The sequence below is a fragment of the Vigna angularis genome, chromosome 8, assembly GCF_016808095.1.
Source record: "Vigna angularis cultivar LongXiaoDou No.4 chromosome 8, ASM1680809v1, whole genome shotgun sequence".
In the NCBI taxonomy this organism is placed as follows: domain Eukaryota; kingdom Viridiplantae; phylum Streptophyta; class Magnoliopsida; order Fabales; family Fabaceae; genus Vigna; species Vigna angularis.
In genome coordinates this window covers 28,742,461-28,768,870 of record NC_068977.1, presented here as the reverse complement: position 1 = coordinate 28,768,870, position 26,410 = coordinate 28,742,461, and the positions used below count along the sequence as shown (strand labels likewise).

The window sequence follows — 26,410 nt, the reverse complement described above, 5'->3', positions numbered from 1 at the left end:
TATTAATATTGAAGTTTTCAATATTTTTATACAAATATTTTTTAAATATCAAGATGTGTTAATATCCTATATATGTTAGATCAATAAAAAGTTAGTAAAAATAAAAGTGAACCAACAAAGAAATTTTCTACAAATATATAAACAAAATTTGTCAGATCTAAATAAAATATATTTATAACTATTTGACAAAGTTCAATCTTTTTTTTAATTTAAGAAAAAATCAAATATTTTTAAGATTACCTTAATTTGTATATTTAATTAAATATAACTAGACTTAACGGAAGTTTTGAAGTTTCATTTCGTGAACTCAAATTTAGTTTCATTTCTTTGTTTTGAAGTCTTTTGGTAACTTTCTTGATTAACTATGACTCTCTTTTATCGTTTTTCTCAACGATTTTCGTTATCGGCTGTGACCCTGATTGCAATATTTAGTCATTGCAATTGCAAAATTTGTTTGAGGAAGTTCTAATCAATACGATCCAGTTTATATACATCAGATCTTGTGCTTCACCGTGCTATGAAGTTGATGATCTCTGGAAGTTATGATCTTTCACAATAGTAATAGTCCAATCAAATGAATGCATCAATTACATGCTAATTCATAGGGTTAATAAGACGAGAAATCAATCAAATTATGCCAAGAAAAAGAGAGACAAAGTACAATCACAATAAACGATTCTACCTTGTACCATGCCATATCAGATTTGATCTCATACATTACATGAAGAAGCTTAAACACAGGAAAACTGAAAATAAATACCAAGAATTTCTTATTTATCAAACAGAATACTTAGACAGAGGGGCTGGCCTAAACTAACAACTTGTCTTATATTTGCTGAATTCATTTGGCAAGGATGAGTCTTTTTCACAAGTTTTTGCTAGACAATTACTCTTTCTTCATCCCACTATTATTACTCTTTATCAGCATCAACCTTTGGGAGGGGTTCGTCATTTTTAATATCAGCTGATTCTGATGGACCATCTTCAGTAGGCTTGGAAGATTCAGCACCACGGGGTGTTGATTCTGACGGTTCAGTGACTGGAACTTTCGGTTTAACAGTTCCAACTTTTACATACTTGCCCATAAACTTGTATTCCCAGTCTTGCAAGGCCTCAAGCTCAAAAGGGCCAAGCCCAGAGATATCTCCTGTTAGATCTTTCTCCTCAAAAGACATTTTTGCCAAAGCTCTGCTAGCATCCTTCCCAGCAAATAGAGCATACGGTCCATTGGGTCCATAAAACATCCTGGTGGATTTCAAAAGAAAAATCAATATAATATTCTTCATAGCTACCAATAAAATCAGGTATGCTTTGGATTTTTTGACCATAATACCATTTTTTGTTTTGACTAACAAAAGATATACGTAGGAAAAAGTTTGTAGGTGACTCCTTTTCGCAGAGTTTGAACGGCAGTTCTTGTGGAATTCAAGCCCTTTCTAACCAATCATCCAAGCAAAAAACACAGTAGTATCCAACACGTCATCCAAATAGAAAATTGGCCCAATTTCCCTGTATTTGTTCAGGACAAAAGGAAAGGGAAAGGGATGAAAAACGAGTTTTGAATCTTCTAATTCAGATTAACCTACTTCCTAGATTACCTTTTTTCCGGATTGTTGCATCACTCTATTGAAACCTAATATTCCTCCTTTAGTTTAACAACTGTGGTTCATTTACATCTAAATTTTTATTTGACTATAGGTCAAGAATCTTAATTTACTTTCATAGCTTACACAGTTTGATTTCTAAAACATGTGGTTTGGGATAGTTACTTGGTATTTCAGCTTTTCAATGACCAAAACTTATTTTATCTTTAACAAATCTGGTCCTCTTTTTAATTTTCTTAGACCTATACTAAAACCCTCAAATCTTATTTTCTGTTTAAATAGTTTTAATATATGATTAATTTGAGATATGAAAAAGTTATAAAAGTTGAAGTTAAAAAATTTTGTGGAAATGTAATCAAATTTGAAGGAAGTTGGATTTAAAATTACGGTTTGCAGAAGAAAATTTCTACTGTTTTATTCTGGGTGGAGTTTAATATTTTTTTTAATGAATTTTGGGTGAAATAAGGTTTAAGACTTCACTGGGTTCAACTGTGATGGATGATGAGTAGAAAAGGAAAGTTAGAATTTCAAGTATGAAAGAAATTGCCAAAGTGAAGTTATTTAAGGACACAATTTCCCACTAAAGACTTGAAAACTTTTATGGCAATTAGAACAGACTAAATGGAGCAGCCAAAAGTTAAAGCAAACAACTTAATGATAATTAGCGTGATCAGAATTAAATGAAAATTGACAAACAAGACGCATATGTTCTCCCTCCCTGTCACACCCACCCAGTCCTCAATCAGAAACTTTGACAAATCAAACTGAAAAAAATGAAATTTTACCTTATAGAACGAGTTAGATGTATCAAGTACATAATTTGATAAATCAGTATTTCTATCAGGCCTAGGAACCCAAAAATCATAATTTCCTGATGAAACTAAATATGTAAACGTTCACTATTTCTAGAGACAGAAACACTACAGTGAAAAATATGATTGATAACCCTTGACATAGAAACCACCTTGATCAATATTTCAGACCACTTAAAACTAAGGAACATATGAATACTATATTTTTGCAAGTTCCAGTTAACATGCATGAAAACTACAGTTAAAGTCGTTGGAAGATAAACACTGCATAGACAGAAAGACAGACAACTTTCTCAATAAACTGGCAAAGTGAAAGCAACTGTTGACTTCAACGGTGAGTAAAATGAAATGGGATGGAACAGAAAAAAGTTACCATTATAATGATAGGATATTTTTTTGCTGGAACAAAATTAATACTAGATGAAACGGAACATAATACATTCCATCAGATTTTAAACAACCCAATGAATGGAACCAAGTATCATTCAATTCACTTCTTCTTCACTCAATTTCATCCATTTCCTTCAATATACACATACCCACCAACTAGCAGTGTTGGGAGGAGGAAAACTTTAAATGAATGTCACTTTACATTTAGTGCATATTTGACTTTCAGTTGAGAAAGATGGAAAATTTGACAAAGTTACTTTTTCTCAAGGTCATAACTTAGGTCAAATGTCATTTTCAGTCGACAATACTTTTTCCATCTACCCACTTTTCCTACTAATAAAATGCAGATCCTTAGGCTAGGTTAACAGAAGTGTCGACCAATAGTTGAAAAGTGAAGGCTCAACAACGTGTTTAATACAATATTATTCAAATCCATACACATTCCCAATATTCAACCCTCACATTTCCCACCTTCCTACTACTACCAAGCATAACGTGTGATTTCAAAACAGAGCAGACTCGTATCGTCCCCGTTTGCAACCAAAATTTACCATACAAAATGACCACAAATATAGATAACAGCATCATTATAAATAACAGTAAGTTATAGTAGACAACAGCAAGTTTTAGTTGCTAACTCACTCCTCTCCATAAAACAGAATCAAGACCTCCAAGTTCGAAATAGAAACTAAAAGATCACATAATTCTTCAAACTGTCAACACTAACACCATTCAACTAATGTGCACAAAAGAAATGCACCCAAAGCATACCAAAAAAGGGGACAATTTTTCACAAAAGTAATCCAAACAAAAAGAAAGAAAACCCTTGATACTCGTGCTTCTCCGACAAAAACTTACATACAATTTGCTCAGGTATGTTTGACGGTGTTCTCAAATTGGAAGTACAGTTATACCTTGGTAAAGTCTTTTAAATTGTTGACATGAGCAAAAACAAACTCAAATTGTCACTAGAAAGCAACACTAGAAGCCTCTATAATATATATTGACATATAATTTATATTGACATATAATTTCAGACGTTTATTACGCCAATTATTAAGACAAACACAAATTTTAACAAGAAATGAAACAAAACTATAAAGCATATGTAGAACTGCATGTAAGTTTTGCCCATTCCTGAAATGCACATGTAAGAAAGAAACAAAAAACCCAGAACACAAAAATGCATCCGTTGACCAAATAAACAAAAACCCATAACCCCAAAAGACAGGAAACAAAAAGGGTAAGAGCGGAAAACATAAAAATTACTAAAGGGATCTTTTTGTTAAGCTGGGTGGGGGTCATCAGTCAATATTAACCAAACAAACGATAACCCAGAATCCAAAATCACAAAAAACAAAAAGGGCAAAAATAAAATAAATAAATAAACAAAAAAAGTGATCTTTCATCCCTGTACCTGCTTTGCGAAACATCATAGATCTGACCCTTGATAGCCATGAGGAGGGGCTTCTCCGGGTCAGAGCCGTCGTAGACCTTGAGTTCCTCCTCGGTGACCTCGCCGATCTGAACGGGAGGTCGCAGAGGCTCCATCTGGGGCTCGAAGTCGCGGGGGGCTTCGTGGCGGTGATCGGAGGAGGGGAAGAGGCCCGTAATTACATAGTAGATGGCGAGAATGAGGGCGAGGAGGGTGAAGAAGGTGGCCGGAGAAAGGCCGGTGTAGACAATTATGGCTTCCTTCAGTGTCTCCCATAGTTGCAGAGCCATCTTCTCTGGTTGCTGCTCTCTGGTTGCCGCTGCTGCTGCACACTGTGTATAAGTGTTGGGGTGTGAGGGAGAATAAATAGGAGAGAGAGAGAGAAAGGATGAGATTTTGATGATGCAGACCGAGTGACTGCAGTATTCTACTCACTGTCAATTGTCCTTCCCCACACTGTTTTTCTTTTATTTCTGTTATAAAAGTGTGTAATAATTTATAAGAAGATTATAATACTTTTAAGAACTTTTTTTTCATAATATTTTTTTATAATATTTTAATGTTATTTATTTAACGATTATTATTGATTATGAAATAATTTTAAATCAATCACATATATAATAATATACAGATGATGTTAAAAGATTATCGATAAATATGATTAAAATTTTATTATTTTTATAACACATAAATGATGATTTAAAATGTTATAAAAAATGTTATCAAAATTTATTATTATTATAAGAATTATTTTTATTTTTAAGAAAAACCAGATTCTTCTTACCGATCACTTTTCAATATTTTAGTAAAAAAGTTAAATCTAAAAGTAAGACAAGAGGGTACATGTATTACCAAGATAATGTTTTCTAGAAAAATAATAATTATATTTATAAGATTAATATGAAATTATATTTCTATTAAAATAATAAAAATATAATAACATGATAAAAAAATAATAAATAATAATTAATTTATCAACTATCAATATTTATATTATAATAATTCATTATAATATAAAAATATAGTTTAAATAAATATAAATTGAACCATTTTATAATAAAAAGATTTAAAAAAATTTATTAGATAGTATTTTTTTTAATATGTTTACTAAATCGAAGAAAAATTTAGATAAATTTATTTTTAAAAATATTATTCATGCAGAGTTATTTTCAAAAAGAAAATAGAAATAAACACTTTTCCTGATTTCAGATTTCTAAAATAAAAGTCTTCTCTTGTAAAATATTTCCTTACAATTAATGAAAAGTAATTATAAATATAACATTTAAAATAAATATCTACACTACTATATAAAAATATATATGATTTGATATACTTTAAAATAAATATGTTTTTAGTTCCTAAACTATCAATCGATTTTGAGTTTCGTTCCTTTTCGAAAGATTTATTCATTTTCATCCTCTTAATTTTAAAACTCTTATTTTTAGTCCTTAAAATTGAAGGCGTTAAGTTTTCTTTGATGTGACAAACCACAAACCACATCACTTTTATTTTTTTCTGAAACGTGTCAATCCAGTCAATCTTTAACGGTTACCCAAAGGTTGTCGTTACTGCTGAGAACCCGCTCCACGGCGCCTACAGCATGGGAAAAGTCTCGTCGGCGATCGACCTTCCCTCTCCAAAGCTCTCTGCTTGCGGCTTCTGCACCGCTGGGGTGTAATTTCTCGAGAGTCTCCGTTCACACGTTACTGAAGCCTCCCACGCCAACGACTAAGAGTTTATCGAAGTTGTTGGTTGCTGCTTTGATTTCCGCGATTGAGAGGTGGCGGTAGAGGTGGGTGGGTAGCGACGATGAGCCACTGCCCAGAGAAGTTCCGTAATTTTTATTGGGACCCTTGCTGACAGAAACGTTCTTTCTGCGTTTGATGAGGAACAAAACGGTGATAAGGGAGAGGAAAACGACACCGGAAACTACACCAGCAACTTCAGCAGTTAGGGGTCTCTTGGTGCCGCTATTTTTCTTCTTTGAGATTTGTTTATTAGGGGTTTGTGGAAGAGGGTCTGGGTTCGGTTCAGCGAGACTACCTGTTGTGTTGTTGATTTTGAAAACTTCAATTGCATTGAGTTGTGCATCCTGAATGGAGCTTTTACTATTAGGATGCATTTCTAGTGAGGCATGACCGAGACCGAGCGGAGGCATGACCGAGACCGAGCGGAGGCATGACCGAGACCGAGCGGTGGTAGTTAGGATTTTGGGTTCTGGCAGTATCTTCTCTTCTCTTCCCTGCTCGATCATCCCAATAACATTTCTTATCTCACATTCATATACATCATTCATTTTGTTAGGACGAGTCCACTCGCATTTTGTTCCCAACCCCACAGTTTTTGTTCTAAGCTTCTTGAAATTGTTATGATATTCTGATTGAATCTTGAGTTTAGAATTTTGTTCAGGTTTTGAATTGCGTATCCTTTTTAAATGCATCCATGATTGAAACTCCATAGAATCTGTCTCGGCTTTTGTTATTTGTAGCCAGTGGCGCTGAATGAATTCTTACATAACTTAATATGCTTACCAGAATCTTGAAGATTTCAAAAATTATATTTCTTTGACTTCCCCGGGACACTAGTAGTGCTGGCTCATCAAGTGTATCTGACAAAGGAAAAGCAGCAGTCTGGTATGGAGTTCTGAATAAAAAGAGAAACATAACCAAGCTGGGAGCTGCATCTGGGTGGCGACAATTTAATAGATGAATAACTTTGAAAGAACTAGATCAGGTCAGTGTTATGGCGAGCTCAAAGACAGGTTTTAGGTTTTCTTTGCTTTTGTTTTCTTTTTCTACTCGCTACTTGGGAACCTTTTTGTCCTTCTACTCGCGTCTTCTCTTCTTCTTCCAACAGCATATGCAGAGAAGGTGTCGCCGGCGGAGGACCGGAGCTGGGAATGGAGATGAAGGAGGTGAAGGTTGAGGTGACTATGGAGTCGCAAGAGGATAAAAAGGAGAAGAAAAGCAACGTGGCACACAGTAACGAGGGAAGGTGGCATAACACGTGGCTCGTCGTTTGCCACATCAAAGAAAACTTAACGTCGTTCAATTTTAAGGACTAAAAATAAGAGTTTTAAAACTAAGAAGATGAAAATGAACAAACATTTTGAAGAGGGACGAAACCCAAAATCGCTTGATAGTTTAGGGACTAAAAACATATTTAACCCTAAAAAAAAATATATCATTTAATCTCTTACTTTAGAATAGGTAGTATAATAAGTATATATGTATTGCTTTTAAATACAATAAAAAGAATTTGATTTTAGTATTAAAATTTTAATTGTATTTGTACATGTTAGTTATTTATTGAAAAATTAATAATCTTAGTAAATTTTCAATGGTTAAATAAATGTTTACACTTTTTTTTATCCTAGATTAAATGGCGAGATTCTAAAGAATATAATTTAGGTTTAAACCCTCGCATGTTCCTCATATTTGTATGAGAATCTCAAGTGGGTTTTTATTTTTGTAACTGTCTCAATTAGTTCATAATATTTGTAAAATTGAGTCAATTTTGCCATATTCGTTAAGTTGTCACAAACGGCGTTAAACTTTGATGACGTGTTTATGCTAACGTGCATTGTTTGATTAGGTGGAATTTTTATTTAAATTAAAGAATTATGACATGACAAATTAGGGGTTTTCATTCTGTAGAGGAGAGAAAAAGGTTGTGCCGTCACACACGTAGTGGAGGCGCGAAGGAGATTGATTTCATGGCGGAAGGGTTCCCTACTCTACAAGTTCGGGATTCTTGTTATTTCCATGGAGGAGGCTCGTAGAGATTTGCGAATCGCAGCGGCCATGGAGGCATTGGACGGAGAAGATGATGAAATTGATTTGGGGTTCCTGCTATTTCTGGTTTTTCTGAGTGCAGGTTTGGTAGTGGCGCCACCGCCGCGTGAGCTCACTAGCTTCGCCTTCCTGCCACCGCGCATTATGCTCCTATGGTCGTAGTTCCCCATGTCGTACCCCAAAACGTCGCTTCCACTACTCCGATTGGCCACCATCCCCATCCCGTCTTCAAGATCTTTCTGGAGGGGCAGATGTTCCCGGTGGGGAAAACATTCATCGCTGGCGAAGTAACAGTATAGCCGGAGTATATCAGCGGCGCCGACGTGGATCCAAAGTCGGATCTCGTATGACCCGGTTTGAAACCACGGACATGGATTTGGAAATGGAAGAGCTTCAGGACAATGCCGACGAAGGAAGGTTGACGCTGGTAAATCATCGCAAGTGAATTAGGAGAGTAACTGCTTCAATCAAATCCCCCAACTCCTTCAATCTGTTAGGTATCTGCACTTTATCAGAAGGAAGCTCCTTCTCCAAATGAATCACGTGAGAATTCGAGAAAGCTCCATCTCCCAATTAAGGGAGAGCCCCAAAATTGGGGATTTCAAGTGGTCAACGACCACCTTCACGGACCATGGCAAGTTTTTTTTTTCTTCAGAAGTTGTGCTCATAGGTTGTTTTTCTCTGTTTTTGTGTCCAAAATTTTAAATTTGTTATTCTTGATGTTGTTGGGGGATTGCCCGTAAAGGTGACACAATTATGGCTACAGTGATTTTAAAAACCTTGATTTTATGGTCAAAATTGCAGATGAAGACTTTTCTTAACTTTCTCGTGACCCCTGTTTCTATTAATGTGTGAATGTTCCTGGGTATTTCTTTGAATGTGTGACCCTAAGATTATATTTTGAAAAAAAGTTTTTTTTTCTTCCTTTTAAATTCTTTTGGCAAAGTTATATGATCCTTTTCAGTGTTGATGCTTGATTTTATTGAAGTAGGGTTCTCTTTTATTCTTCTGCTCTTTCGTTTATGGTGACTTTTTTTTCATCTTTGTTTGTGATTTTTGGTCCAATTGATTTATAAATTTAATTTATCAAAGTAAAATCGCTATTGCAGACGTGAGTTTAGATACAAATTTCGGCCGGTGGCGGAATTCGATGGAGCCACCGCCCTAGGCCGGAATCCCAATCCGGAATTGACAGTGGAGGATGATGAAGACGATGGAGGAAGATGAAGACGATGGAGGAATCTCAAGCCCTTAACATTTCCAATTAAATTTTGTGCCATGTCATAAACTGTTCACCTAAAAAAAATTCCACGTAATATAATATTGTTACGTCAGCATTTTAAGTGTGCATCACATCATCAAAGTTTAACACCGTCTATGACAACTTAACGGATAAGATAAAATTGACTCAATTTTATAAATATTATGACCCAATTGAGACAGTTGCAAAATGAGGACCCACTTGAGATTCTCATACAAATATGAGGACCATCCGAGGATTTAAACCTATAATTTATAAATAAAAGTGATTATGAAATTAATATTTCTTAAGTTATATTTATAATATTAGTATAGACTTTATATTTATGCTTTTATTAAAATAATACTCATTTGGACCTAATAATAAATATATAATAAATAATATGTAAATATGATATAAATATGTATAGATTGGACTATTTTATTATAAAAAAATTTAAAGGATCTTATTAGACAACATGATTTAATATACCGATTAAATTGAACAGAAAATGTGACATTTTAAATAAATAGTTTAAAATACTATTCAGGAATTATCACAATATATAGAATAGTTAACAAGACACGACATGGAAAGTATAAATACAGTTATATAAACATAACCATTAATTAAAATTTATATACAAAATTTATAATTCTAAAACTATATACAAAAGGATCCTCAAATACAACTAAAGGAAGAAAAAGAAAACACATAAATATTATATTGTCTACACATCGACACTATCTCCACCAAAAGGCTTATTCTAGAGACACATCACCAATCTATGCTTACACTCACCAGATGATCAATGTCACATAAAATCAACGCATTCAATCAAACAACAAAAATTACAAAAGAAGGGTGAGCTAATAATAAAAAGAGTAAACAATTATTACGCATTAAGATTTGAATTATACATTCCATTTCATTCAAAACAAACCAAACATCTTAATCATGTTATTGACATAGGTAAACTCATCCATATAGATGTATTGATGTTAGACTATGACAAATTTAACACTTGTAGTGGTGAAACAGATGTCCCCAAGCTACCACACAAGGTTAATCTATCTATCACCCATGAACAAAGAACAACAGATCATAGGCTAGGATCCCCCGTTACTCCTCACCACATAATCTCCTTCTCTATCTAAGATGACGCTATTATTGGAGCGTCAAGATAACTTCCAAGTCCCTACATCAATAGATCAATAATTTGAAATCACCACTAAGAATTTCATCCCATAAATTCTTTTCAAACCAAATGGAGTTCAATCACACTGTTCATATCATCATATCATTTTAAATCACATTACTAAGTAATTGACATATCATTCCATCATTAAAAACCAAACATAAAAGAGAAGGGAATTCAAAATATCTACAACAACTCGAACTTACTCGCCTAACAAGCACAAACAATTCGCCTAGCAAGAGCCTAAATAGAGGGCTTCCCAAGTCTAGCGAGGGAGCCTGTCCAACCCCTAAACTTCACTGCAAAAAACTCCATAAGCTCGCCCAATGAGCAATCCCCACACACCTAGTGAGAGCCAGAACAACAAGCTCCATGAGCCTAACGAACTGGCTCACCTAACTAATGGAACTTATTGCCATAACTCACTTAAACTCATCCAGCGAACCTCTCTTGCTCACATAGCCTTGCTACATAATTATGCAGCACGAAAATTGCAAAAATAACACCCCTAAATCACCCATGATCTATTTTAACCATTTTTACCAACTTCTAACACTCTTAAATTGAATTCTAAGCTATTATAAACCTAAACAAATTTGTATAACCTGTCTTAAACCAATTATCAATTGTTTACAACAAGACATTAACTAAAAAACAACTAAATCCCCATCTTATAGACCAAAGTTCAATTCCACAAATTCTAGCTTATTTTTTACCAACTTAGGGACTTTAACAGTTAGAAACAACTTACCAATACTCTCCCAAACTTCCATCTTGACACAAAACCTCTAATTTTCAATCTCACTATCCAAAACCTCTAAAATACACCAAAAATCCATTTCAAGACATCATTAATTGTTTACGTTACATTCCTAAACCACTTCTTTACACATTCATCACTCAAACAAATTTCAAATAACAACAAAACAATTTCTAAAACTCAATCTCTTCATCTAGACCATTATTTCAACAAGTCACCTAGTGAAACATCATTTTTAGACCAAAATTGTCTTACAACCTAACTTAACCTTCTCAAATAAAGACTCGAAGAAATTTTTTAGAAAGATAATTAGTGTTTTAGTCAATGAGATGAATTTAAAAAATTATATTTATATTGTTTAATTATTTTAAAATTAAATTTCATTATTTTAAAATATCTATTCATTCTAATACTTTATTTTTTAGGTTATTAAATAAGTCATTATATATTTAATTAGATTAAATAAAATTAATTAAATTAAAATCTATATATTAAAATTAATTTTATTTTTACTATATTAAAAACAAAATTATACTGAACTATTTATCTCTTCTTTTAATTAGATAATTTTAATTTTTTATTTAATAAGATAAATAGTTAAATAATTTTTCTTATTTTAAATATATATTTTTAAATATTGACTATGTAGTTTTTTAATATTATGTTCACAAAATTATATATTTTTTAATTGCATTTTATTTTTGATCTTTTGGTTAATTACTTCTAAAAATTATAAAATTGTATATATTTTGATGTAATGATGACTCTTACGTGGTTTGGACATAGAGAAAATATATTTTAAGAGTGGAAGAAAGCATGATATGATGACGGTACAGAACATACATATGAAACCCTTATCAACTTGAGTTATTTTTTGAAGTTCAAAATTTTAAATGAGTAAACCCTTCTTTTGTTTTCCCTCTCGTTGAAAAAGTTTCTTTCTTTCTCCCTCTCGCCAACGTTCAGTCTCGCTCTCCATTGCAATGGGCGTGAAGAACTTGTGGGACGTGTTGGAATCGTGCAAGAAAAGGGTTCCCCTTCACCATCTACAGTGTGTTCAATTTCCTCAAAACTCCGTTTTTTCCCTCTGAACGGTGTTCGCCGTTGACGCCGATCTTTGTTTTGTTGGTCAGGAACAAGAGGGTGTGCGTGGACCTCTCGTGCTGGATGGTGCAGCTTCACAGCGTGAGCAAGTCCCACGCTTGCGTAAAGGAGAAAGTGTATCTTAAAGGGCTCTTTCACCGACTCAGAGCACTCATTGCGCTCAATTGCAGCCTCGTCTTCGTCACAGGTTTATCAATTTTTGTAATTTCAGAGTTGGGGGGTTTCATTTGTTGAAGGGTAAAACACCATTTAGTATTTGAAATATACAGTATCACATGCTGAAAGTAAAAATTTTGAGAAAAAAGTCCAAATTTTGTTTAGAAAAATATTTTTTGACACACCTACAATTTTTTACTAACATTTCACACCACTCTTCTTTATTTTTAATTTGACATTACCTTCTTTATTTTTTACTTTCTTCTTTCTTCGAACAATACAAAAATTTATACTTTGGAATGGAAAAGTGTGTCATTGTACGATTACTTTTTTTAATCACTTTAGCTCAAAATTTGAAAAAAAAACTTTGATTTAAGTAATAATATTAACATGTTTATGCTAAACTTGCCGATCAAGTTCTTGAGCTTAAAAATCTTGGAGTTATTTTGGATTTTCTTAGTTTCAACGACCAATGCGACGAAGATTTACACATTTGGCAACCAAAGAGTGTGATATCCTCACTTTTTCTTTTAATTAAAGTATGTTGAAAGAGGTGGGTGTTCTGTGACTGTGGAACTGAATATTTGAATGTGTTTGCATTTACATTATTCATGCATATTTCTTCCCAATGACTAAGCTTTGATGTCTGGTAGATGGATCAATTCCTGCCATAAAATTATCAACCTATAGGCGTCGTTTAAATGTTGGAAAGGAGGTTGGTGGACCTCTCATCTTTCTTTTCTGATGTGGTTTCCCTTATATAATTTATACATTTCCATACCTTTACGTATTGTTTATACTTTTCTAACTCTCTTTGCACTAACTTTAGTTAGTTTATAATAATACTGCAGGTAGCACTAAACGAAACAAAGCTACAGAAAGTGACTTCGTTACAGAGAAATATGGGGTCTGAGTTTTCTTGCATGATTAGAGAGGCTAAAATGTTGGGGATGGCTCTTGGAATTTCTTGTTTGAATGGGTAATATACAATAGAATTGATGTTAAGGTTCAGTGTTTTGTTTTAATGGATGCTCTCATATTGTGTCTGGTAAATGTTAGTATTAAATATAGTTTACTTAAATTCAATAAAAACTGAACATTAATTTATTATTGTATAATAGTAATAATAGTTCAAGAAGAAAGTCTTTTGCTTTTACTGTGTTGATTGGTCAATGTGAATTGAACTAATAAGTTTTCCTTTAATTTAGTCCTGGTATATATGAGGGCACTGATTCATTAAAAGAGAAACAAGGTGCTGAACATTTTTAATGGTAGGCAATGTGCTTGAATAAAAATTTGAAAATGTGCTTGATGTCTTCTCGTAGCGGTACTAAGCAATCTAGGCTCATGTTTATAAATGGATGTTTCTGCTCTCTGTTTTTCATTTAATAGTTGATTGAAAAATTGCACTGCTGGATAATAAAGAAGTTGCTGTTCAGTTGAACTAATATTATCTTGATCTTTTCTAAATTCAGGATTGAAGAAGCTGAAGCTCAATGTGCTTTGTTGAATTTTGAATCATTATGTGTAAGCACTGGTGTATACTTATCTATCTTCATATTCCCTTTCTGTCCACATTGTAATTTCTGATTTAATTGGATGCTTATGCTATTGCTTTCAGCTAACCTATAATCATTGTTGTCTGTGATTCATAATAATTATGGCAGGATGGATGTTTTAGTCTAGATTCAGACATATTCCTTTTTGGTGCAAGGACAGTGTATAGGGATATCTGCCTTGGTGAGTAGGTCATCTTGTTTTATTACTGGTGAATTTTTTGTATTAATTATTTTTTCATATGATTAATGAGTAGTCATTTCTTGATGTTTTAGGAGACGGTGGGTATGTTGTTTGTTATGAGATGACAGATATCGAAAGAAAACTTGGACTTGGAAGGGACTCATTGGTAACTGATCATTGACTTTTTGACAGGCTTATGAACCGCAATGTTTACTTGCGTTCTTTTTCTTATTTTGTTTTTTAATAGATGATCTTTCTTTGTCCACTGTTCAATACAATTCAGTTAGATTTTATGCATGTGAAGGTCCACACAAGAAAAATAGGTCCACGTACAATACTTAATATATATTATGGTTAACACCATCAAGGCAACGGTAATTGAAAAGCCTGCTAAAACTGAGGTTACCCTGTGAAGCATAATTGACATTCAATGGTTTAAATTTGAAATTTGGAAATGGTTGCTAGTACCTCGTGTTGAATATAGAATTTTTACATGCTTTTTTGTGATTATTTTTGTTGTGTTTACTCCTACCCTCTCTTCCTTAGATGTTTTGATGATCTAATAATAATAGATAACTTGATATTGAAGCTGTAAAATAATTCTCGAGGGATTAATTGATCCCTCTCATAATCTTCTATTTATAAGAATAAATTGATATAAGAGTACATGATAATTAGGATAATCCTAGACACAATATAATCATGATAAATAGGGTAACTGATAGGATCCCAAAATTGGAAAGAGACAAAAGAGTAATATTCTTTATTGCATAGACTGTATAGAACACAAAGAATAGGAGAGCACTCTCTCCTCCAAGGCTTTCCCCTTCACAAAGAGCCAAAGCTCAATCTACAAGATTATCCAAAAAGTCCCTTGACACAAGATCTCCCTACCTCCTTATAAAGGCCCCCCCAACCAACTAACCAAACTAACAACTAATTCCTAAACTGTTTCCTCTGTCCTACACCGATTACCTGTTATAACTTATGACATTATATTCTATCATTACACCTTGCTGCAAAACAACCTTGTCCTCAAGGTTGGAACCGTGAAACTTCGTCATTGCCTTCCTCTTCAGATATGTTTTCTTCTCTCATATCTTGCCCTCTAATTCCTGCAAAACCATCAACAGTCAAAACACTAGCTTCCGTTTCTCTTTTCTTCTCCTTATTGGTTGAATTTTCTCCTCCATATGACAGTTTCTTGGCTTTCTTGATGTCTAGTAGGCTATCTTTCACAACATACCTACCCATGTTTCCTTCATTCTTTCCTTTCATGACTGATTTCTCACTTCTTTCTAAGCCCTTTATGAGAATCTTGATTTTTTGCATATTTCTTCTCCATTCTGCCATGCTCATTTTCGGTTCTGCCCTGCTCATTTTCTGTTTGCTGGTCCTCCTCTCCAAGGTATTGTCTCTTCCTTCCATGCTTCCACCCTTTCTTGATCACTTCTTGATTGCAACCTTTGATCCGACAGGTCGGACCAATGATAGGAACCCAGAATTGAAAAGAGACAAAAGAGTAATATTTTTTATTCCATAGACTGTATAGATCACAAAGAATAGGAGAGCACTCTCTCCTCCAAGGGTTTCCCCTTCACAAAGATCCAAAGCTCAATCTACAAGATTATCCAAAAAGTCCCTTGACACAAGAGCTCCCTGCCTCCTTATAAAGGCCCCCCAACCAACTAACCAAACTAACCACTAATTCTTAAACTGTTTCCTCTATCCTGCACCCATTATCCATTATAACCTATCACATTATATCCTATCAGTAACCCTTGACACAATACAATAATGCTAAATAGGGTAAATACTATAACAATGATAAATGGGATAAATACTCTAACAATGATAAATAGCGTAAATATTCTAACAAGATAGATATAGATATATAGATAGATAGATAAATATGTTTCTTCAAGGATATTGTGTTATTTTTTTGTGACTGAGTTGTGATCTTCAGATTGCTCTCTCCTTGCTTCTTGGCAGTGATTACTATCAAGGAGTTCATGGTCTGGGTCCAGTAAGTCTTGAAATCTTCCTTTCATGAGTTTACCTTCTCGTATTTTCACCCTTTGTTGTATAACAGAGCTCGTGGTTACATGTGTTTACATATGCCTATGCTTATGCTTAATTTTTTTGATGGCTGTAGGAGTCGGCTTGTCAGATAGTCAAATCAATTGGGGACAAAAATGTTCTTCAAAAAATTGCTTCTGAAGGACTTGGATGGGTGAAGAAAAGAAGAGGTATACCTTCTAATACGTCGCATTCTAATTTGATACTCTTAATCTTAATGTTATACAATTGTTACTTGAAAAAAGTTTTTTTTTGCAATAAATTTAGTTGTAATTATTTTGAATGTAACTCAAAATTGATATTATATGTATACTATCCAGAGAATTAGAGACATTATGTGTACTAGTTATGTGATTGTGCACTTAATATTTCTGACAAAGAAGAGAGATTTTGTTTGCATGTTATTAATTGTAAATAATATATGTAAACTTTAAAGTTCAGTATTATGGACTAGTAAAGTGTCCGAAATTGTGTTATAGTGTGCATATTAGTTTGACAGTTTGGTTTTCAAATTTGATATCTTGGATATGTTTATGTGAAATGACGAACTATTTGAACATAAACCAACTATTTGAACAGCTTAAATTGTTGAATGGACATGGTTTGATATTTTTGTAAATTGCACGCCCTTTCCTTTCCACTAGCAAAATCTTTTGGGTTGAAGCCCTGGATAAGGTATATGACCACCTACCATCTCATGAACCAATTATCTCTTACTTTTGATTGTTTAAGAAAAATATTATTGAACGAGTTTCTTATTTATTGCTATATTGTTCCTTAAAATACTGGGCACTAGACAGTGGAAAGTTTATGATTCAATGGATAAAAAAAATTCAAAATTAAGGGTTCTTTGAGAGAATTATGAGATTTAAATACTAATATAGGGTGTGCAGGAAAAGGGTCGGTATGCAAGGAAAAGAACCAGGATTAAAGGATCACACAATGGCTATTAGGGCCTGTTTTGTGTTTGATAGGGGTTTATAAAAACTTCAGGTAAGAAATTGTTTGGGATTTGATAGAGTGAATATTTAAAGGCTGTGTGGTTACAAATCTGAGAAGAAGATGAAAGGACAGAACTATCAAAAGAATAACTTCCCTGAAAGCAATTTTTTCATTTACTTCCTAGTTCCTAGTTCGTCGTAGCTGGAAAATGACTTATATAGCACTTGTCAAAATGGGAACCATACAAGGTTAAATTACCATTGTCTGATAACATAAGTAAAGTTCTGAATAACAAAAGTACCATAATAAATATAAACAAGTTAAACTAGAGTAGTAAAATAACTTGATATCTGAATAAGATATTAGCTAAATTAGTATATTATACAAAACCTAAATTAACACTAACTGTTTACTGTCCATATAAACGTAAATTGTAAAGGAATAGGACGCTACAGTTAGGCCTAATATAATATAGATTATAAACCATGTGATGTAATGTATATACCCAGTACCTATGCGCTTATTTTATGTCGTCTAGAATGCATTCTCTTGTCTGCATCAACTTGTATACAGAGATGACTTTCAATCATTTGTCAAATGGAGGATTTGCCATTTAACTTTGGATCTCGGTTTCTATCTTTTGTATATACAGGAGGCAAGAACGATTTTGGGCTGGATGATAACATTTTAGAAGTAATTAATGCTTATATGAAGCCAAAATGTCACTCAGCTGATTCAGATATTGTGCTCAAGTAGGTCTACCTTTTTTAGTGGATTGTTTGCAACTCCTAAAGATTGATTCTCTGTACAGATTGAAATATATTCAGTAAACAAACCAATTAGGGAATGTGAAAACGTAGACAATTGACCTGGGATTTTTAGTGCATCTCATACTTCTTCTGTTATGATTCTCAGTATTAATTATTCAACAGGTATAAACATCAATTTCTGAAAACTGAAATGAAGTTCATTTGAAACAGTTACGAATATCAAGCAATCAAATTTTTGTGATTCTTAAATGGAGTTTTTTTATGTAATCTGAAAATTAGATCTGGAGTATAAATTGTATAACAATTTATAGTTTACTTAAAATGTTTTACTCATCTCTATGTAGGGCTTTTGCTCAATATACGTTTCAACGTACTAAACTCCAGCAGCTATGTGCTGAATTCTTTCTGTGGCCTTCGGAGAAAACAGGTTCTCCATCTACTTTGACACACTTATTCTTATAGATTTCCAATTCATATCTACAATGGAATGATTAATAATGGTAAAACATCTTAACATCTAATTTATTTTGTGGTTTGGGTTTACAGTCAAGTGTTTGTTGTTCATGTAATGAATAGGGTTAACATTTAATCCTTACATTTAACCTGAAATTCCCAGACATTTGGAAATATAAAACTTGAGCTGTGCTTTATCTGGACTGGACGTTTGGAAGTTATTTTGTGATGCTGATTGACATTTCATTAAATAGATGGGTATATACTTCCAAGTATAGCTGAAAGAGATTTACGACGATTTGCCAATTTGCGTTTAACTTCATCTAAAGTTGGACTGGACCTTCCTTTACATGAGGTACTACTAGCCCTTTGCACTACCAAATCAATATTTCATTACTGTTTGAGTTCATATGAAGAAGATCTAAAAGTTTAAACATTATTTTAAACTTAAATAGCAACTGTTCATGCTTAGAATATACATTTCCTAATATGATGGCCAGTCATAGTTCAATAAAGATTTTAAGTGGGTCCACTTGGACTATGCTATGTATGAATGATTTTTCTGTTTCATAAGAGATCTTTGTCTTTTATTTATAGTTCTTGCAATAACTAGTCCGAAATTAGGTGTACCTATATCACTCACGCTTATGTTTCTACGATCTCAATCTACATGTACTGTACTTGAATGATGCTACAAATCTTTTGTACTTGAACAAAAGCGAGGAGTGAACTGCACCCAAACTTCTTTTGTCTATGCCATCATGATATGTAGTTATGGGATGTTGGAGGAAGGTATCCAATTCTAAAGCAATTGACTACAACAATGATTCGGTCTTATTGGTCAAGTTTTTAGTCTCTATCGAGAGAGAGTCAAGGGTAAGATAAGGCAAGTGTAGGATTGTAAAAGCTGTTTCAAGACAAGTCTATCTTTGAAAATGGAGTGCACTATTACTGTTGAGCTTTGTGAAAAAGAAGAACCTCTGCCTGCCTCATTTTGAGAACAATGGACCGACAAAGAAGGTTAAGATAATAACTAAGGAAGAAGATCCCCCTCTCATTGAAAATTTTGACAAAGAAGTGGATAATGGCTCTGAAATGATCAACAAAGAAGGAAGGGATAAGAAAGATATGGTGTTGGAGGAAGTAATGCTCTCTATTTAGTTCTCTCACATAGACAACTTGCTCAATGAAAGCATGAGACTTATTACTATTGTAATGCAGCTTGTAAGATCCATGGGTTATTGAAGGCTTCATGACAAAATAATGAACCTTTGGAAGCAGACTATACCTCTTTAACTTATTGAAGCAAACTATCCTACTTAATAGGGTCCTATCGTGTGTCAGGACTTATTTCTTCACTTTTAGTCTAGGGCTTAACTTTGCATTAAGTTTCGATAAAGCTTGCTTTCTTGGTTTTGGATTAAACCTTCGCTCTTCTAATTCACAGTCTTTGGTTTAGGTTAACTCATATATAAGTTTAGCTTAGGTCCATGAATCAATCTCTCATACTAAACCCCTAAGTAGAATCTATTAAGCTGAAATCATATGGGGCCTTGCATTAAGCCCAAAATTCCTTGTAACACTCTAAAAGGGTAGTGACACATTCAAGAGAGTTCAACTTGTATTGGGTTTTTGTTAGCTTGTACAAACAAAGATGGTGAGAAAAATAGTGATGTATAGGTTGGAGATGGAGTAGAGATTCCAATTGATGATACTCAATAGGAACATGATGGAGATACCTGAACCACCTCAAGTTGAACTCAAGAGCTCTACAAACAAAGACAACCTTTTGTAAGGTATTCTTCTGATGAATATATAACCTTGACTGATGGAGGTGAACTTGAGTGTTTTGAAGAGGTTTTGGAGAGTAAAGAAACACAACAATGGTTGGATGCAATGCAAGATGAGATGAAATCTTTGCACGATAATCTCACTTATGGCTTAATGAGATTTCCTTTCGGCGAAAGGGCTTTAGAGAACAGGTGAATTTTTAGGTTGAAGCAAGATGCTAATTCTACATCTTCAAGGTACATGGTCAGATTAGTGGTGAAAGGTTTTAGACATGAAAATGGTGTTGGTTTTAATGAGATTTTCTCACCTGTGGTGAAAATGTAATCCATTAAATTTAACTTCTACTCTTGATTTAGAGGTTGAGCAGATAGATGTGAAGAGATCTTTCTTTCATGGTAATTTGGAGAAAGAGATATACATGAAGGACTTGATGGTTTTCTTGTTGAAGGCCTGAGAGTCTGTATGGTTTGAAGTAGGCTTTGGGTTAGTGGTATAAGAAGTTTGAGTCTTTGATACGTGAGCGAGACAATAAGAAGACTACTTTTTAATCATTGTGTGTTTGTTAAAAAGTTTTGTGATGATGACTTTATTATCTTGTTATTGTATGTTGATATGCTTATTGTTGGAAAAAATTAACAGGTTGACAATTATAATTTAAAGGTTTTAACTCGCCTCATTTGTATTATTTAGTTTGTGAGTTTACTACTTTATTTTGTTTGTTTTACATGACAATGTCACTGTTGAGATAGTTATATTTTTGTCAACAATATTTATTTGAAACAAGATTCAAATAGTGTAACGAAGTCTTGTATTTTAAAATGAATTAGTAGGAGCTGCTCCTAAACCCATGTATTATATTCTCTCAAAATGATGTGGGCCTAACACTTTACCAATAAAATCATTAGGAGATAAAACTCTAAATATTGAAGAAAAATGTTTGAAAATATAATATTATAGTAGAACTAACCGCTATATCTTTTGTTGCGTCATTTACAAATGATCTATCATTTCTTTTGAGTTTCAATGTATAGCTTTTCATGACGAGACAACTGTTCAGTTTCTACAAACTAAATAAAAAGAGAAGTTAAAAAAAATAGTAAACATTAAAAAATAGTAAACACTGTCATGTTTATTGATATCTCTACTATCTCATGCCTTTATATTGAGAAAGGTTTAGAACCACCGGTATGAGGTGTTAGTTGCTTGTTGCGATTTTCTCTATTTTTTTTACACATCTCTTATGAAAGAAATAATTGTAAGTTAATATACAAATAAAATAAATTAAGTACACAAACAATTCACACCATTCAAAATAATGGAAATTGCTTTAGTATTTTTGGTTTTAGACGATAAGTAACAAAATGAGCCTATTGGGTTCTTTTTATACCAGTTGAAACATTACTTATGATTTAATATTTGGTTTTTATTGGATCTTAAAACTCATTTCATAAAATTTGCCTATGTGCAACCTACTTTCTATTAAGAGTTAATTTGCAATATTGTTGTGCATTAGCTTTAACGATCCTAAAACAAAATTGAGACTTTTGAAAAAAGAAAACATAGTGTGTTAACGTTTATAAGAAAATGTAACATTTCAAAAGATAAAAAGTCAAACATGTATAATGATATATATACCTGCAACATTTTCTTAAAGCATTCCAAAAAGTAAGTGTTAGGTATGCTTGTTTTTTCAGACCATCTTTTAAAATTTATTAGAAATAAATTGTCATCAGTTGCTAATATACCACAATATTCTGCAAGCACGCCTTGTCTTTTACCAATTGACATGCTTATCTCATCAAACTTCACAATGTTGCGTTTCTCGAAAGGTAAGTTATTTACTTCTTTGATCTTGACCTTAATTTTCTTGATAATTCTTCGTAAGTCTTTAACAACAAAACGACTTTGTCAACCATAACTACAATTTAAAAAAAAAGTATGCATTCAGAAAAAATAAATGACATATACCTATTGCATCAAGAGTCCAATACGATAAAGATTGACGTCCAACTTGTTATGTGTATGCCTCAGTTTGTTTTGTGTTTTCAGTGGGTATGAAGATTCACATTCAACATGTGTGGATGTTTCAATTTGTTGTGTATTTTCAGTGGGTAATGAGGATTCACATTCAAACTGAAACATCCACACATGTTGAATGTGAATCCTCATTACCCACTAAAAACATAGAACAAACTGAAGTATCTATACAACAAGTTGGACGTCAATCTTAATTGGATTGTTAACGCAATAGGTATATGCCATTTATTTTTTCTGAATGCATATTTTTTAAATTGTAGTTATTGTTGATTAAGTTATTTTATTGTCAGACTTAGAAAGAGTTATCAAGAAAATTAAAGTCAAGATCAAAGAAGTAAATAACTTACCTGGGAAACACATCATTGTGGAGTTTGATGAGAAAGACATGCCTATTGGTGAAGGACAATGCGTGCTTGTAGGATATTGTGGTATATTTGACAATTTGTTTCCAATTAATTTTGAAATGTGGTCTTGGAAAACAGGCATGCCTAACACTTACTTTTTGGAGTGTTTTAAAGAAATGTTGCAGGTATATATATATATATATATATATATCATTATGTATGTATGACTTTTTATCTTTTGAAAAATGTTACATTTTCTTATAAATGTTAACACATTAATTTTGTTTTCTTTTTTCAAAAGCCTCGATTTTATTTTATGATCGCAAAAGCTAATATAGACCGTTATTGCAAATTAACTCTTGGTAAAAAGTAGGCTGCACATAGGCAGAATTTGCAGAATGAGTTTTATGATCCAACAAAAATCAAAGATCAAATCATAAGTAATGTGCCAACTGATATAGAAAAAACTCAATAGGCTCATTTTGTTACTTATCGTCTAAAACCAGAAACACTGGTACAATTTTCATTATTTTGAATGGTGTGAATTGTTTGTGTACTTAATTTGTTTTATTGGTATATTAACTTATAATTGTTTCTATCATAGAAAATATGTAAAAAATAGAGAAAATCACAACAAACAACTAACTTTTCATACGGGTGGTTCTAAACCTTTCTCAAGGAAAAAGGCATGAGATGATAGAGATATTAGTAAACATGACAGCTTTTACTATTTTTTAAACTTTACTATTTATTTTAACTTATCTTTTTATTTAGTTTGTGGAAACTGGATAGCTGCCTGGTTGTGGAAAACTATACATTGAAACTCATAAAAGAAAGGATGAATAATTTGTTAATGACGCGACAAAAGATATAGAGGTTAGTTCTGCTATAATATTATATTTTCAAACAATTTTCTTTAATATTTAGAGTTTTAACTACAAATTGTTATATGCTTATAGGAACAAATTGAAGTGGATTTAACTCAAAGTACTACTAATGAATTAGAGGTTTCTCTTAATGATGTTGTTGGCAAAGTGTTAGTAGGCCCACAACATTCTGGGAGAGTACGATGCATGGGTTTGGGAGCAACTTCAACTAATTCATTTAGAAATACAAGACTTTGATTTTCAGATTTAAGTCTTGCTTCACAAACCACTGTCCCATCCTTGTCATTTAATCAGTGGCAACAAAAGTATAATAATTTAGAATCTCAAGTTCAAACATCCTTGGTGCACTTAAAGCAGACATGATAATGAAAGAAAGAAAGATTTCTAATGAATTGACCTTATTTTTTGATCGTCAATCTCAGGTAAGTTACTAATATAGTTGAAACATTGTGCGTCATAAACTTTAATTATAGGCAATCCTTATTACTTTTAATATTTTTGTTTTATCAATTCAGAAAGGTGGTGATGCAAAATGAGCCCAAGTCTCCGTTGGGTACAATAGGATCATCTAGTGCTAGCACCATTTAGGGAGTTTATGATGTCTTTTAGGATAAAACTATATTTAGCCTATGGATTTTGAGTAATTATGAATTTTGTTGAAATTAGGTTTCAATTTAATTTATTTTTATATACTATGGTGTTTTTGAAAATTGAATGTTTTAATAATATATAATTTAACACTTTGGTAGAAGAAATTTTTCATGTTTTTTTGTCTTCAGTATTTGAATCTTGTTACAAATAAATATTGTTGACAAAAGTATAAACATTTCAATGGTGACATTGTCATGTAAGACAAGCAAAATAAATTACTAAACTCACAAAATAAATTATAGTTGTCAAATTGAATATACCCAAAAAAAAATTGAGAAAAGTAGGGTTAATCTTTACCATAAAATAGTTAAAAATAAAAGATGTTAAAATCCTCCACAATATAAGTCGAATACCATGGGCGATTAAAAACCTCTACAAATTAATAGTTAGGACTATAACGGAAGTTTGAAAAACCCTTGAAAATTATTTTATGGAAGAATGAAAAATAAACATCCTCCAAATAACAATTTTTTATAGTGCCCCTTTTTACTTTTTCATTATTTAAAGATCACAGTCCATTTGATTAAGCAATGTAAGTATGCAACAGATTTTCTATTTTGTTATTCCAGCAACAATCGTTTATCAATGTTTCGTCACTAAGCTTGTGTATTATGTTTCGTCACTAACTTTATCACTGAAACAATACATACGTCCATTAGAATGGTTTTTATATAATGGACGTATGTACTGTTTCAGTGATAAAGTTAGATTGGAAACACGAAAATTAAAACCATTTCGTTAGGATAGTAGATTTGCTGAGGAAAGCAGGATATATTAATGTAATTATTTAAATATATATTTTTATATTAAAATAAATAAAATTAATTATTTAAATTTAATATTTTTAATATATATTTTTTATTTCAAAGTATAATATTTTTATAATAATTGTATCATCCATATTAATTAAACCATGCATAATTGTTTTTTTGTTTCCTTTAACTTTTCACTTTTTCTTTAATCCAAACATTCTGACTTTTACCTTTCTTCCTAAATCCATTCATTTTCACTTCCTTCAATTCATTATTCAATCCAAACTTAAGCTAAATTGAGTCCAGGCTCCTTTTTTCTGAACCAGGATATGTATATCCATGAATCTAATGTATATCCTACCACAGATCCCTGTAAAGTGTCCTGTCTCAGAAATCATCAAGAGCAGAAGAGTGCATGGGAGAGAATGCTATGAGGTTTCTTTGGAAGGAATGGATGGACTAGAAACTTCAATAGTCCCTGCAGATCTTATAGAAAGGTAATGCTATGAGCTGTGTCTTTTGAACATTCAAATTCAACTTGGCTGGTGTGTATTTCTTTAGGCTGTCTTTCATTATTGTTTCATTATTAATCATTCACAGTGCCTGCCGTGAGAAGATTTTGGAGTTTGAGGAAAGAAAAGCTCAACGGAAGAAACAAAATAATCAGAAAAGAAGACCAAAGAAAAAGGAAACTAATTCATCTCTTGCTGAGCTTGATCTAAAGCTTCAGAATTTGTTGCTTGATAATAGTTTGAGAGATCAAGACAACTTCAATGCCTGTGATTCTTCAGAAAGGGTATCAAGGATTGCAACTCCTATGGCTGATGAAGCTGATCTTAATACAGAAGACTTGTTGCATCTATCACATGACATAGAACACACTGGGTTGATTCAGAATACTAGCAACTTATATATTACCAATAAGGAAGTTTCCACTACAGGTAAAAATGAGATCATAGATCTTCTGAGCCCTTCCCCACCTAAAAAAATCAATTTTTTCTCAAAATCTCTGCAACCAAGTGACCAAAATATCGAAGTGATTAATTTGAGTGATTCAGAAAATGACATGTCTGTAGAACACAAGCAGAAAGCCAAGGAACTGAGATTGTTCTTAGCTAGTATTAGGAATGAAATTCATTGAATAGCAACGTAGATGTAACATAAAAGTATGTTTTGTCAGTGTTGTTGACAAGAAGAGCAATAATAGTTTATAAGTTCAGTTCTCATCTTTCAATTCGATTTAATGAAATTGAGTTAGATTGTAAGTAGGAATGAAAAAATAGGTATTGTCTTTTATTGTTAATCCATTTGGTCACAAATGAATGCAGGGACTTCTTTTATTTTTATATTATATGTATTAAATATTAAAATTGTTGAATTAAAATTAAAATACAAAATTATAAGTTAAAATACTTTAATTTCTTTATTGTGTTTGAAGGATTTATATATATATATATATATATATATATAT

The 26,410-nt window shown here is 32.6% G+C and overlaps 2 protein-coding genes across 2 annotated transcripts; one reads left to right on the top strand and one right to left on the bottom strand.

Annotated features, from left to right (window-relative positions):
• Nucleotides 1–632: 632 nt before the first annotated feature.
• Nucleotides 633–4,694, bottom strand: LOC108346003 (membrane steroid-binding protein 2-like). Its single transcript, XM_017584905.2, has 2 exons — nt 4,224–4,694; nt 633–1,245 (listed from the first exon to the last, which is right to left on the bottom strand). The coding sequence occupies exons 1-2, from the start codon at nt 4,529–4,531 to the stop codon at nt 912–914; spliced, it is 642 nt and encodes a 213-aa protein (XP_017440394.1). The 5' UTR covers nt 4,532–4,694; the 3' UTR covers nt 633–911.
• Nucleotides 4,695–12,085: 7,391 nt separating this feature from the next.
• On the top strand, nt 12,086–26,165 carry LOC108343909 (single-strand DNA endonuclease 1). The gene is made up of 14 exons (XM_017582350.2): nt 12,086–12,284; nt 12,367–12,524; nt 13,147–13,208; nt 13,345–13,472; nt 13,969–14,020; nt 14,161–14,233; nt 14,326–14,399; nt 16,200–16,259; nt 16,389–16,482; nt 17,907–18,006; nt 18,369–18,451; nt 18,732–18,832; nt 25,306–25,436; nt 25,540–26,165. The coding sequence occupies exons 1-14, from the start codon at nt 12,217–12,219 to the stop codon at nt 26,078–26,080; spliced, it is 1,725 nt and encodes a 574-aa protein (XP_017437839.1). The 5' UTR covers nt 12,086–12,216; the 3' UTR covers nt 26,081–26,165.
• The last annotated feature ends 245 nt before the right edge of the window (nt 26,166–26,410 follow it).